We start from the raw sequence: 15,990 nt of genomic DNA, 5'->3' as shown, positions 1-15,990 counted from the left end.
TATAAATGGGGTTCATTAGGTTACAAATTTGCAGTTCTAAGGCCACCAAAGTGTCCAAACTAAAGCATCTAAAACAGGATACCTTCACCAAAGAATGGTGGCTGGTATCCAGAACACCTCTGTCAGCTAGAAAGGCACATGGCTGGAGTCTGCTCTTCCTTTGCACCTTGGTTCTGGTTTCAAAATAGTTGTCTCCAAAATGTCTCTGGGCTTCTGTGTCTTGTAGTTTCTCTTTCTCCTTTCCTGTGCTTCCTTGCTTGCTCTTCCAGGGCATTTCTCTCTAGGCATCTGGGGGTGCTCTCTTAGCATCTTTGGTACAAACTCTATGCTTCATCTCTCATTTTAGCATCTTCAAATATACATTTATTTGCATCTCCAACAACTCAAGTTTCTGGGTCTGTGTGGGATCTCAGCTATCTAAAGGACTCTGGTAATCTAATTAAGACCTACCCTGAATGGATGTGATCACACATCCTGGGAAAAAAAAAGCAATCAAAAATCTCACCCAACAAGACTGAATTAAAGACTGTGGCTCTTCTGGGGGTCCAAAACAGTTTCAATCTTGCGCACTATCCAAATCCACTAGAGAAAGTTCTGAAAATCTGTCAAGGGGGTTGAGAGAGTGGTCTTTCCAGAACCCTAAGGAGTTTAACTAAGATGATTTACAGCAAGTGCATACAAAAAGCCAGGGAAGGATAGAGCAGGAATAGAGTGAGGGTCCAGAGGGCATGGATAGGTCTTGGAAAACCTATGTTAGAGCATAAATGAAAAATTCATAAATCTGAGATTTGCACAATATTTATGTGCATGAGAAGACCAAAATCCACATGCAGTAGGAGTTAGAGATAACTATTATTTTACTATTCTAATTTGCATTTATTTCATTAATAAAGCTAAATTTTTTTCCACTTCCCATTTGTATTTTTCTCTATTAACCCTTTCTTTATTTCATTACCCCATTTTTCTATTACTGATTATCATTTTTCCCTAATTGATTTAAAAGAACACTTTAGGCCTCTGTTGCATCTGCTGTCACCTCCTCCACCAGATCCACTCACTGCTGTGTGGGGAGAGTGAGGCAGGGCCACTGGGGCCACCATGGAGCCTGACTCAGTGAATGAAGACAAGACAATTGAGTTCATGTTGCCAGAGTGTATTTTTGGCACTTTGTTGAAGAAAGCTGGATACCATAAACAGAAAGAATCTTGGAAGATGCTTCACTGCTGTCTTTTCTCAGACTAGTCTGAAAGAGAATACACACATTCATTCTGGATTCATGGATCTGAAATACAAAATATTTTCCAGATAATTAATGGAACATCATCTGTGATCATCTCCAGAAAGAGGCCATCAGATGGAAGCTATCAAAAAGAAAAAAGACTTGTGTATTAAATATTTTTACCACTGCTCTGAATCAGATCAAGTGGAATTTGTGGAACCTTTTATTTCATGAATGTGTCACTATCAGCATGGACATATTAACTCTTACCTGAGACCCATGTTGCAGCAGGACTTTATTACTGCTTTACCAGAGCAAGGCTTAGATCACATAGCAGAAAACATTCTTTCCTACCTGGATACCAGGTCTCTGTGTGCAGTAGTGCTGGTTTGTAAAGAATGGCAATGAGTGATCAGAAGAAGATGATTGAATGAATTGCATGCACAGACACTCTATGGAAAGGACTTTCAGAAAAAAAGAGGGTGGGTTCAGTACCTGTTTAACAACAGACTCACAGATGGCCCTCCAAATTCATTTTGTAGGTCATTATACCCAAAGATTATCCAGGATATAGAGACTACAGAATCTGATTGGTGGTGTGGATGATACAACTTGCAGAGGATTCAGGGCCACTCTGAATATAGTAAAGGTGTCTACTGTTAACAGTATGGTGATGAAAAAATTATCGGTGGCCTATGAGATAATTCTATTAAGATTTGGGATAAAACCAGCTTGGAATGTTTGAAAATGTTAATGGGACACTGTCCTTTGTCTGCAGTGTGATGAACATGTCATTGTAACTGGCTCTTCAGTCTCTATAGTAAGAGTCTGAGATGTGAACACAGGTGAAGTTCTGAATACACTGATCCACCACAGTGAGGCTGTATTGCACTTACACTTTAGCAGTGGACTCATGGTGACCTGTTCCAAGGTCCACTCCATCACCATGTGGGACATGGCTTCTGCCACTGATATCAGTTTATGCCATGTCCTGGTTGGCCACCACACTACTGTCAATGTGGTAGACTTTGATGATAAGTAATCATGTGTGCCTCTGGTGACAGAGCCATCAAAGTGTGAGGCATGAGTACCTGTGAATTTGTACTCTGAATGGGCACAAGTGAGGCATTACCTACCTCTTGTCCAGGGATCAGCTAGTTGTTAGTGGATCATCAGATAATATCATTAGGCTATGGGATATTGAATGTGGCATCTGTGTAAGAGTCCTGAAGGGACATGAAGAATTGGTCCATTGCATCCACTTTGATAACAAGAGGATTGTCAGCAGGGCATATAATGGGAAAATTAAAGTTTGGAACTTGCAAGCCGCTCTTGACCCCTGCAGACCAGCAAGCACTTTGTGTTTGTGCATGTTGGTGGAACATTCTGGTCATGTGTTTCAGCTTCAGTTTGATGAGTTTCAAATCATCAGCAGCTCCCATGATAATACTATTTTGATTTGGGATTTCTTAAATGTGCCTCCCAGTGCCCAGAATGAGATGCAATCTCCCTCCAAAACATGCACTTACACCTCCAGATAACAGCCTGCACTTTTAACCACTTCAGGGATTCCTAGTCTTTAACTACTGGCTACATTGCTACCAAACACCTAAGGGAGTTCATTTGCAGCTGAGCTAAGAAGATGTAATTGGTTCTAGATGCTGGGTAGATGCAAAGCAGCCTAACTCTTCAAGTGAGATACCTCTTTTTGAATGATGGAGAGATTAAGGCTTTGAGCACCATGGGATAATCAACACATGAAAGACAATGATTTTTATGTTATTATTTATAAGACACCTGTAGCCACATTTTCATTATTAGCAACATAATCCATAGCCTTCTTATATATGAGTTTAGGAGATGAGGGCCTTCCCCTATTTCTCTTAGAGTAGACTATATGTTTCTGTTGGTTGAACTGGGGGTGGTGGTGGTATTTCCAGGTGAAGGATTGGGTATATGTGATAGGACAAGTTTTGATTCTCATGGCTTCTTGCTCCATCCTCAGCTTGGATGCTTAGTGCTTGGACTGTGTGAGAGTGAAAACCCAGAGGAAGTTAGTTGGTGGCAGAACTACTGGCAATGAAACCAGTGGTGAGTAGGGAATTGCTATTTCTACTGAAATTTAAACCTTTCTAAGATATGCAGATTTCCTGTACTGATCTGACACATTCTAAGTACACTCATAGGATACTCACGTATTTGCGATCCACTTGTGTATACCCAGGACTCTGCTATTATTGTAGTGGGTGAGGGAGTGGGTAAGAAATAATCTTCTGTCCCCCATTTACACTAATTTATCGAGTCTCTATTAAAGCTATGTATTCACAGAAGAGATATGAGAAGATTTATTTTCTTCATGCATCCTATGGCCTCAGTGTAGAAGTAATTCATTCATTCACTATTTTAGTGGTAGTGCCTTTCTTAGGATTGTGGTGAACACAAGGGATTGTGATGAGAAATTGCACAACTTAGTCCAATAGGGAGGCAGATGGTTCATCAGGTGAGCTCAATGAGTCTAGTGTTATGAATGTTGGGGTCAGGTCTATGCCATGTTCAGGAGAGCACGAGAAAGAGGACAGTAAAGGCAATGAAAAGGAATGTATTTATTTTGTCCAATACTTTTTTTTACAGTTTTGAGAGAATATTTTCACATTTTGAAAAGATGTTTGAAATTCTCATTACTATCTTGTCCCCAGTTAACCATTTTCTTTCTTTTAAAAAAATGTGTACAACTTTGTAAGTGGAAGCAATGAACAGGTAATATTGTTTCCTTATTTTAAGCTGTGCACAGAGGAGGGGTATTGTATGTATAGTAAAATATTAGGACCAGTGAAAATATTTGAAGAACTATAAAGAGAACAGAACAAATAACAAGTCTATTTGTCACTGAACAGAATCAAGATGAGTATACAAGAGACACAATGTAAGTTCCAATTTGGAGGTCCAGGTAATTATTGAGTATGGAAGGACTTCTACCATAGGAAGAGTCACCGTAGGACTGTCCTTTAGTATAGTAGTCCTAGGGGGCCCTGGTTTGTCCTACTAAACAGCTTAACCTCATATCTCATAATAAAAACCAGAGTTTTTTTAGAGGTGAAAGAGGAAAAATAATGTTCTGAAGTTCTGTATAAAGACTGTACACTTCTGAAGAATTATGTACTTTGCTTCAGTTATAGCTTCCATTTTAATGAATAATAGATTTATCACTTTTACTTAACAAGTGTTGATTACATAGGTATCATCAGCTCATTGGACTTTTCAAAACTTGTTGCATTTTGTTAAACAATTTCCTAGACAGGGAAACTGAGGTCATTGAAGTTGATCAAATTGGTGAAGTTGGATTTTAAACTTATATATTATTGCACATCAGGTATTACATAATTGAGGAGTGCAAGAATAATATGTGAAAAAGTAGTTGATTACTCCAAGACCCTAGGGAGAGAGGGTTGCCATGTGGAGCCAGTGAAAACATGAACAGCCCTGGTTCTGTGTGGGCAGCACACAGCTGAGCAAAAGGGACCCTTGGTATTGTGCTTTTAATATGGGCCAAAAGTGTAAGTTAGTAGATTTTCCACAGGAGTCAGTGATTGGTTAGTTTAAAGCAAAAGCCTGTGAAAATGGAAGGGTACTCAAGAACCCATGTTTGTGGGGATGATTACCTTACAAAACTGGAATCCCAAGCACAGTTTGAGCATTTTGTACACAACCACCACTCTTCCTCAGGGTTCTCATTTCATCCAGTATACTCTGGATATTGGTAGGGATGGAATTGACTGAACCAAAATGCCTATGTGATTTTAGGAATCAGTGACCTTCAGTGATGTAGCTATCAGCTTTACCAAGGAAGAGTGGGCCATGCTGGACACAAACCAGAGAAAGATGTTCAGAGATGTTATGCTGGAGAATATCAATCATCTGGTGTTCATGGGTGAGTTTTTCAAAATATTCTATCTGTATACAGCTATCTCTCTATTCATCCATCCATCCATTTAATCTAGCATCAAGTTGTTCAAGTATCTAGACAATGGCCCCATGTGCCACACTGATCTCTACTCTGATTCTTTCATATCTCTTATGGGTACTTAAAAGAAACTTTGTGTTTTTGTTTATTCCTTATGTCTTATTTGTCCCATCAGTGGCATGTGATTTTCTGCTCTAAAATTTCAGGTCTTTCTTGCTGCTCAATCTCCAACATTAATAACAATGTGAGAATGCAATAAATTTTATTTCAATGGACAAAATAAATATTCTCTAGAAAATTATTTTCCACTAGGGACTTAGGGACTGTAGTGAAGTTTTGGCAAACAGAAGGCATACTATTTTCCACATAGAACATAGATTGTTTTGGTTGAGCTTATGTTTATTGGATGCTTTTATAAAATATACTTCAACCATTTTGGAATCATAATTTCTCCTGGTATGAAAATATTGAGGATACTGTAGTCTAGGAATTTAGGCATGGGCATCAATATATCCTTAGTGTTTTTGACTGAAGGTCAAGAATTATCATTTGCAGGAAAAGGATTTTCAATATACTGTTTTTAAATTATAGTTCCTTGTGCTGTTCATAAGAGCTTACCTACTATTCCTCATACTCTGCCCTGGACTTGAAGATCATGAACTTATATCACTATAGATCTCAAAATCTATGCTTCTGTTTCTCATACATAGGATATCAGGTCTGCATATCAGAAGTGCTTTCACAGTCAGAACAAGGAGAACTGTGGAGAGTATTAAGGTTTCTTCAAGTATGGAGTCCAGGTGAGTTCTAAGATTGAGCTTCACTATGAGGAGAAGCATTGTCACTGAATAAGCAGGTCCTTAGAAGTATCAACAGAAGATTTCCTGAAGTGAATGATATTCTCTGAAATGTAGGCTATGAATTTGGGGGAAATCTCAAATGTGTAATTTTTCCATATGTGTATCAATTTCTATTCAAGAATCCATCTGTGATTATATTTCACTTAGGGAAAAGTTATTTACTTACAGGAGTTAAACTTTCACATAATGGCCTGTGTTCTGGTCTTCCTGTTTGAGGATTTTCCCTCTCTTTACCACTGAATTTTGCATCTTCTTATCTTATTTTCCCTTACTTTAATGCTGAGAATATTTTATTTGTCAATTTCCAGAAAAGTGTTGCTACCTCCTAAAGGACACCTTACTTTTACATTGTTATCCACTCTAAATGACAATATTTAAAAAATAAAACATGATAATTGAGGGTTTTCAAATATTTCATTCTGCTTCTGCCACTCTATAATGCATTTAAAATTGTTCCAGGCGGGGAAAATGACCATAAAAAAGAAGTGATAACCATACAACATATCTCTAAGGACATATCTACCAACCAGACAAAGGTAAGTTTCATATTGTGATCATTTGTCTCCTAATTAGAGAGATAGGATTGAATAATTTAGGAGATCATCATGATCACCTGAGTAATTATAGATGGTATTATACACTCTCCCATCCAAAAGTTGTGGATAGTTTCAATTAAGCAAAAAATTAACCTCAGTTCAAAACCATAACCTGAAGTCTTATAAAAGAATAATTGCATAAACATTATTCATATACCTATTCTTTGAAACATAATGAAGTTTTCAAAATTAATTAACTCTGCAGTTGAGATGATACAAAAGAGAAAATCTGTGCATACAAGAATGTAGTAATCTGTGTACATGGAACTATCATAATGAAGAATAACTGGAAACTGAATAGAGAATTATGTTAATAAATATATGTGAACATGTCATTAACTCTCTCTTGTCATTTATACCATCAGATTTCTCACACTGAAGAGGGTCCCCTGGAAAGTAATGATTTGGGAGAATATTTCACTCACTCCACAATGACTGACATGGGAAAGATACCCAATGTAAACAAACAATTTCAAAGAGTTCTCAATTATCATTCATTCCTTCATCAAAATAAGAAAATTGAAAATGGATGTAAGTCATATAACTGTCATCTATGTGGAAAAGTCTTCAGAAGTAGTTCTGGCCTTAGACAACCTGAGAAAATACACACTAGAGAAAAGCCATATGGCTACCATCTATCTGAGAAAGATTTCACTGGTAGTTCTACCCTCACACAACATGAAAGAATTCACACTGTGGAGGATCCATATATCTGCCATCTATGTGGGAATTCCTTCAGTCAAAGTTTTAACCTTAGGCAACATGAAAGAATTCACAATGTGGAGAAACTATATGCCTGCCATGGATGTGGGAAAGATTTCACAGATAGTACCAGCCTCAGACAACATGAGAGAACTCATACTGAAGTAAAAGCATATGTCTGCCATGTATGTGGGAAAGACTTCACTGATAGTTCCACACACAGAGAGCATGAGAGAACTAACACTGGGGAGAAACCATATGTCGGCAATATGTGTAGGAAATCCTTCATTCAATCTGGTATCCTTAGGCAGCATGAAAGAATTCACACTGGGGAGAAACCCAGTATCTGCAGAATATGTGGGAAATCCTTCAGTCATTGTGGTACCCTTAGACAACATGAAAGAATTCACACTGGGGAGAAACCATATGTCTGCAGTATGTGTGGGAAATCCTTCAGTCATTCTGGTAACCTTAGGAAACATGAAAGAATTCACACTGGAGAGAAACCATATGTCTGCAATATATGTGGGAAATCCTTCAGTCATTGTGGTAACCTTAGGCAACATGAAAGAACTCACACTGGAGAGAAACCCAATATCTGCAGTATATGTGGTAAATCCTTCAGTCTTTCTGGTACCCTTAGGCAACATGAACGAATTCACACTGGAGAGAAACCCAATGTCTGCAATGTATGTGGGAAATCCTTCATTCAATCTGGTAACCTTAGGCAACATGAAAGAATTCACACTGGAGAGAAACCCAATATCTGCTATATATGTGGGAAATCCTTCAGTCATTTTAGTAACCTTAGGCAACATGAAAGAATTCACACTAGAGAGAAACCCAATGTCTGCAATATATGTGGAAAATCCTTCAGTCATTGTGGTACCCTTAGGCAACATGAGAAAACTCACACTGAGGGGAAACCATAAGTTGGCCAACCATGTGGGAAATCCTTCCATCTACGTGGAAAACTTAGGCAACATGAGAGAACTCACACTGGGGAGAAACTATAAGTCTGCCATGTATGTGGGAAATCCTTCCATTTATGTGGTAAACTTAGGTTACATGAAAGAACTCACAGTGAGAAGAAACTATACACTTGCCATGTATGTGGGAAATGCTTCACTGATAGTCTCAGGTGACACAAGGTAATTAACACTGGGGAGAAAACATTTCTCCCATCTTACACAGGAAAACCTTTAGACATTATTTGGCTATTGGACATTAGAGAAGTCAGTAAATATGTTTTGCTTATGGAGGAGTGTTCAGCCACAGCTCTAATATTTAAAATTAAAGAATTCACACAGGAGTGTAATAAATATCTCTCAATGTAATAAATGGGTAAATGCTTTTATTTACAATCTATCTTTAAATAACATGATTTTACTCCTTTAGGATGAACTCAAAGTCTGTAGTTACCTATAATAAATTTCAACTTAGCTCCATCCTTTGGTATACAAGTAAAGCTCAGAGTAGGAATAACTCCTAAACCATAAAAATGGACAAAAATATCCTTGCTAGGAGGAGAATATTCTGGGAGAACAAGATATACTATTTGATGGAGTGGCTACTTAGTGAAAAAATGTGAGAAATTTTTTACTTAGAAAGCAATGTGTAGAACACATAAAGTTTCACATTGTATAATACATTCTATGTATATATAGAATGAAGAAAAGTCTTTCGTGTTCTCAATTTACCCATCAATGTTAAATTTCTCATACTGAGGAAATGTCCACACTAAAATCAAGGTGAAAAAGTGTTCAGCTGGAGTTCACACCAGGAATATCAGATTGGGAAAAGTAACTATCAAGAATGCTTTACAACAAAATTCAGACACGAATTCAGAGTTTTTCCTTTTGACATATTAATGAAAAATAAAATATAGGATTGTGACGTGATCTGGAACTGCTGAAAGCAGACTTTTGTAATGAGTTGTAGGCAGGGAAATCAGAGTTCTTTTCAACAGATTAGCACATACACATATTTATGAGGTAGAAACTGGCTGAAATTTCTAGTTTTCAAGTTCTATTTTTTCATACAACTCTAAACATAATTATGATGACTAGGTTAAATCAGAAAATATCTTTAAATGTTAACTGACAAATGTACAACCAAAGATGATGTGTCATAATTCTTATATACTGTTAACAAGTATGTACAGAGTATTAATGAACAGAACATAGATAAATAAACAGATAACTTGGGAGTCATTTCTGGTGATACAGACTTTTCCCCTTTTAAATATCTTTATTGGTCCTTCAACTTAAAATGGAATTAAAATTAAATCTTAGAATAATAACATTGTAAGTCCTGGGGTATTTGGGGACATGGGAATGGAAAATCCCCATAATCCTGATCAGACATTTGCTCATGCCATGCATTAAAAATGTGTTGCCATTATCTATCTCCAGGAGGGTGGCTCAGGCTGTGGCAATGATGAAGCACTTTCTAAGGGGGCTGAGGTGATGGGTGTTTTGGCAGTTCTGGGCATGACTTGCCCCATGATATTTCTCAGCCATGGCTCTGTTCTGGTTTGCCAATGCTGCCAGAATGCAAAATACCAGAAATGGATTGGCTCTTATAAAGTCGGTTTATTTAGTTACAAAGTTACTATCTTAAGGCCATAATCATGTCCAAGCTAAGGCATCAATAGGGTACCATCACTGAAGGATGGCCGATGGCATCCCCAAAATCTCTGTTAGTTGGGAAGTGGGAAGTGGTGTTCTCCAAATAGCATCAGCTTTCAACAGCTGTCTTTAAAATATCTGTAAGCTGCAGCAGAAAGCTTCAGTATGAGCTTATAAAGGACTCTAGCAAACTAATCAAGTCCCATACTTCATGGGCATGGCCACATCTACATGGAAATTGTCTAATCAGTTATCATCAACAGTTGGATGGGTCACATATCAATGGAAACAATCTAATCCAAAGCTTCCAACCTCATCAACATTAATATATCCACCCTCAGAAGATTGCATCAAAGACATGGCATTTTTGGCAACATAATACATTGAAACCAGCACAGGCTCCAAGAATAACTCCATGTCTCTGAACTCCAGAGATACACAGGGCTGCACCAGATACCAAAAGCTACACCCATGATGGTGGTCAACTGGGGTTTGAGGAACACCAGCACAAGCATGTTGCACATATGTAGTGGCTGTTGTGGCTGCCACCTGGCAGTCCCTGCAATCCCCTCAGCTGCCTGCAATGCTGCTGCAGGGAGTGCTTCTTCCTCTCCCTGTTCCTGGAAAACAGCAGGAGCTTGTGCACATCAGCCACCCAGAGTGAAGACAGCATATCTGCCTGCCTGCTGCTTGAAATCAGGTCACCAGTTCACCAGCATGGCTTTGAAGAGACTGGCTAAAATTATGGACTCTAAAGATAGCTCTGATGTGGCCTTGAACAGAAATGTTGAATGGAAGAAAAGATATCCTTGATTTAAAGTGTCAGAGAGTTTTGTAAAATGAGCCCTGCTTTTAGGTGGAAGGTAGAATTTTAAAATGATGAGCTTGGATACTTAGCTGAAGAGATTTCAAAACTAAGAGTTGAAAATGCAGCCTGACTTCCCCTTACAGCTTATAATAAAATGTGAGAGGAAAGGGTTATGCTAAGAATTGAAGTCTTGGTTACAAAGAAACAAGAAATCAATGGACTGCAAAACTCTGGGCTACCAGGAAGTGATACCCCAGAGGATAGTGCCCCATGTGATAATTTAACTACATGGAAACTGACTTCCATTTCAGTACAAGCCAGGATTGGAGATGGTGTTATTAAGAAAGTATTTGTGGAAAGTCTGATTTTCTGCAGGTTTTGACCCCTGTGTGCTTGCAGAAAGCCAACAATTGTTTGCAATATCTGTATAAATGGAACCACTGCCAGTTTGGGCTGGAGGGAATGGAGGAGGAAAAAATGGAGGAAAAATTTCTTCAAAGACAGAACCATGGAAATTGAGATCTGGAACCAAGAAATCTCTGGGAAGGAGAGAAGAGCAACTGAAGCATGTGGAAAGAGTGAGTTTTCCCTGGAGTCAGAGTGTGGGCCTTCTGCTTCAATGCTCAGGAGGAGTGCTGCTGCCTGAGACCTGAGATTGGCAAAACTTCCTGGTGATTGTGGTGAGCCTGTTTAGATAGGGTTGAGCATGTTCCCTGGAGATGGAAGAGAGATGGGTGCCACCCTGTTGCTTGTGGAGGGTGGGGCTGAGAAGGATGTGGTTTCCTCAGTGCATGGATATGTTGGAGCTCTCACCCTAGAATTTGGAGAAAAAAGGGCTGCCATATAAGACTTTAGAAATTGTTGGACTCCTGTTCTCACAAGCCCCAAGGATAAAACATCATTTGATAAATGCCTCTCAGACTTTGAAATCTAATGAAGCATGCCCTGGGTGTTTTAGGAACTGTTTTGGTACTGTGGACCCTATTTTCCTTTCAGTTTCTCCTTATGATAATGGGAATGTTTATCCTATGACAGCCCCTCCTTTATATATTAGAAGCAGATAACTTGTTATAAGTTTCACAGGTCCACATCCAGAGTGGAAAGAATTTTGTTTTAGGACAAGACCACATCTGTGATTGATTTGGATGGGGTCTTGTACTTACCTATTGTTACTGAATGGATTTCAGCTTTTGTGATATTGTGATGGGATGAATGTATTTTGTATTTGGAAAGAATAGGTCTTTTGGGAATCCAGGGGTGGAATGTGTCAGTTTGGATATATTTTGTCCCCTCAAAAGCCATATCCTTTAATGCAACCTTCTGGGGGCAGATGTATTAGTGTCAGGTTTGAAACTTTTGATTGTGTTTCCATGGAGATATGACTCAATCAACTGATTAAATTTTTTCCATGGATATACAGACCCTGCCATTCAGAGATGGTCTGGATTTAATCACTGGCATCCTAGAAAAGAACTCACAAATAGAATGAGCTCAGAGCAGCAGAGAGGGATATTTTGGAGGGAACCTAAGAGCTAAGAGCTGACACTGACACTTAGAGATATTTGGAGATGCAGACAGATGGATGTTTAGCTACCAGATGAAGCCCAGAGTTTTCCCTGGGATATGCTAACACAGAACCCCCAGGTGCTTAAATAGAAATGTCCTGGCAGAAAGTACCAAGGATGCACAGGAGCTGAGAGAGAAGGTAGAGCAGAACCTGGGATCAAAAGTTGTCAGCCACCTGCCTTGCACTATTCAACATTGTGCTAGAAGTTCCAGACAGAACAATACAGCAAGTAAAAGAAATAAATGCATCCAAATTAGAGAGGAGGAAGTAAAACTTTCATTAATTTTAGATGATATGAATGTATATTTGGAGAATTCTGCAAAATTGACAACATAGATGCTTGAGCTAATAAATTCAGCAAAATGTGAGGAATACAAGATTAATGTGCAAAAATCAGTAATGTTCCTTTATACTAGTAATGATTAATTGAATAGACAATCAACAACAAAAAAATCCATTCACAGAAGAATCAAGTACCTAGGAAGAAACTTAACCAAGGATGTAAAGAGCCTCTACACAGAAAATTACAAAACTTTATTAAAAGAGATCAAAGAGGGCCTATATAAGTGGGAAGATACCCCATGTTCATGGATAGGAAGGCTAAACATCATTAAGATGTCAATTCTACACAAATTGATTTACTTATTCAATGCACTAGAAAAAAAATCAACAAACTATTTTGCAGACTTGGAAAACTAGCTATCAAGTTTATTTGGAAGAGAGAGGGAACTTGAATTGCAAAAAAAAAAAAAAAAAAAAAAAAAAATTATTAAAAGGAATGAAGTGGGAGGACTTATTTTTCCTGACTTGAAAGCCACAGTAGTCAAAAGAGCATGGAACTGGCACAAAGATAGATATATTGATAATGGAATAAAATCTTGAATTAAGAAACAAACACCCAGGTTTATGGTCAACTGATTTTTCACAAGGCTCCTAAATCCACTGAACTGGGACAAAGTAGTCTCTTCCACAAATGAGGCTGGGAGAACTCAATATACATATCCAAAAGAATGAAAGATAAACCCTACCTCACACCCTATACAATTAATTCAATTTGGATCAAAGACCTAAATATAAGAGCCAGTACAATAAAATCCCTAGAAGATAATATAGAGATACATCATCAATACAATTATTATAAGAGATATTTAATTAGACCTTAAACCCAAAGCACAAGAAACAAATAAAAAAATAGATAAATGGGAACTCCTCAAAATCAAAAGCTTGTGTTCTCAAAGGATTTTGTCAAAAAGCCCATGAGGCAGACAACTCAATGGGAGAAAAGTTTTGGTAACCATATATCTGATAAGAGACTGATATCCAGCATACGTAAAGAAATCCTACAACTCAACAAATGTACAAACATCCCAAATATGAAAGGAACAGTGATATGAAAATTCATTTTTCCAAAGAGGAAACACAAATGGCTAAAACTCAAATGAAAAAATATTCATCTTAATAGCAATTAGGGAAATGCAAATCAAAGCTACAATGATCTATCATCTCACATGAGTAAGAATGGCTGCCATTAAACAAACAGGGAACTACAAATGATGGAAAAGGATGTGGAGAAGTTGGGACTCTTACCCACTTCTGGTGGGAATGTATAATTTTACAGATGCTGTAGAAGACAGTTTGGCAGTTCCTCAGAAAACTGAATGTTAAATTACTCTATGATCCTTCAATTTCACTATGCTGTATATAACTAGAAGATCTGAAAGAAATGACACGGACATTTTCACACTGATGTTTTAGTGGCCTTTTCACAACTGACAAAAGATGGAAACATCCAAGTTCCTTCAACAGGGGAGTGGATAAAGATAATGTGTATACATTTCATGGAATATTATGCAGAAATAAGAAGAAATTAAATCCTGAAATACATGACAAAATGGATGAAGCCTGACAACATAATGCTTACACAAATGGAGAGACATTGCATATTATCACAAATATGAACTTTTTGTATAATGTAAAATCAGTGTCTTAAAATGTAGATTATAGAGGGCCCAGATGTAGACAGAATCTAGAGGGAGAATGATTACCTAACGTATACAGACCTGTTAATGAGGCTGAACTTAAAGGAATGGGAAAGGACAGGGGTGAGGAAATCTCATTAATGGGATTAAAAGTATCAGTGTTTTAATGAAGGTGAACATGATTGAAAGGGGTTGTTTAATGCCATGTATCCCACAGATAAGTAATACAAATATAAATAAGTGATTGCATGCTGTGCTTATAAGGTATGACACTGGTACAGAGTTAACAACATAGTGATATATGGGGAAAAGTAACCATGGTGTACCATGTACTATATTTAATAGGAATACCTTACTAGAACCACATTAATGCTAGGAATAAATAATTAGGACATACTAAGAGCTTTGGGGTGTTTTGGGTTATGATAATTTTTTAAAAGCGAGATGAAGATTGAACAACAAAGTGAAGATAATGTGCAACAGTGCTTACCTTGGACAGAATATATTTTCTGTGAAATTAGGAACCCCCTATTTAATAAGTCAAACCTTTGATCTTGAGGCTTGCTGTTGTGAAACTTATGGCTGTAAAGTGAAGGCTAATTCTACCTCTAATTATTTCTAACAGTCACTTCCAGAGGACCTCTTTTGTTGCTTATGTGTGGCCTTTCTCTATCTAATCCCAAGTCTGCAAATAAGTTATTACCCACCCTGCAACATGGGACATGACTCCCAGGGGAGTGAATCTTCCTGGCAATGTGGGATATGACTCCCAGGAAGGAGCCTGACCCAGACATCAAGAAACTGAGAATGTCTTCTTGCCCAAAAGAGGAGAAAGAAAGCTTACAAAATAAGAGTTCAGTGGCTAAGATATTTAAAATAGTCAAGAGTTTGTTCCTAGAGGTTACTATGGTGAAAGCATCAGCTAAATATTTCAAATGGCCACAATATGCCAAGCCCAAATCAACATTGGTCCCCCAAATTCTAATGAATACACAGGTCCCTATCTGAGACTCTTTAAAATTTCACTCACTAGGTTTATTTCTCAGAAATTTAAATCCTCCAGGGTATTCCTATGCTATAGATGTCCCCACATCCAGAGGTAATAGCCTCTTCAAAAACATCAATCTGGTGTACCCCTTTCCCCATTCTATTGACACCCCTTTACAATAAGAAAAATTAGGGTGGTCAGTGCCCACATATCCCTGAAGATTGAAATAGTGGTCCAATGAGAGGGAGAGGTAGCAAAAGACAAGATAAGTTTTAACAAAGGACCATGAATACTGGATCATATAAATATATTTTTAGTTTCTAGTGTATTAGAACAGCTAGAAGGAAATAGCTGAAATTGCAGAACAGTAGCCCATACAATTCTTTGAAATTTGCTCTTTAAACTCCTGTTTAATTTTACTTTGAAAGTTATCATCTTCTAGTATATGTATTATATATTGCAAAAAAAAAATCATTTGGCCATAAAAAATTAACTCAAGTATATGCCGTCGGCAAGAGACTCACCTTAAATTTAAAGATAAAAGTAGGTTGAAAGTGAAGGGATAAAAAAATATAACATGCAAGTAGTAGCTAAAACAGATCCAGGGTAGTTAGAGTAATACCATAAAAATTAGACATTAAGGTCTTTGCCTGGGTAGTGTTGTAACACTGGTGTGCCAC

At 37.7% G+C, this 15,990-nt stretch overlaps 1 protein-coding gene and 1 pseudogene across 1 annotated transcript in view; both read left to right on the top strand.

Annotated features, from left to right (window-relative positions):
- Nucleotides 1–10,708, top strand: part of LOC119533097 (zinc finger protein 596-like) — a 70,713-nt gene extending 60,005 nt beyond the window's left edge. Inside the window, exons 2-7 of the mRNA XM_037835209.1 lie at nucleotides 3,225–3,310; nucleotides 5,021–5,147; nucleotides 5,891–5,980; nucleotides 6,500–6,576; nucleotides 7,002–7,777; nucleotides 10,564–10,708. Of these exons, the coding sequence (XP_037691137.1) occupies nucleotides 3,299–3,310; nucleotides 5,021–5,147; nucleotides 5,891–5,980; nucleotides 6,500–6,576; nucleotides 7,002–7,777; nucleotides 10,564–10,708 (1,227 nt within the window). The 5' untranslated portion in view covers nucleotides 3,225–3,298. The remainder of the gene's footprint in view (nucleotides 1–3,224; nucleotides 3,311–5,020; nucleotides 5,148–5,890; nucleotides 5,981–6,499; nucleotides 6,577–7,001; nucleotides 7,778–10,563) is intronic.
- Nucleotides 492–3,181, top strand: LOC119532509 (annotated as a pseudogene).
- Nucleotides 10,709–15,990: the final 5,282 nt, after the last annotated feature.

The sequence above is a fragment of the Choloepus didactylus genome, chromosome 4 (genome assembly GCF_015220235.1).
Source record: "Choloepus didactylus isolate mChoDid1 chromosome 4, mChoDid1.pri, whole genome shotgun sequence".
Classification (NCBI taxonomy): Eukaryota; Metazoa; Chordata; class Mammalia; order Pilosa; family Megalonychidae; genus Choloepus; species Choloepus didactylus.
This window is presented reverse-complemented; position numbering and strand designations above follow the sequence as displayed.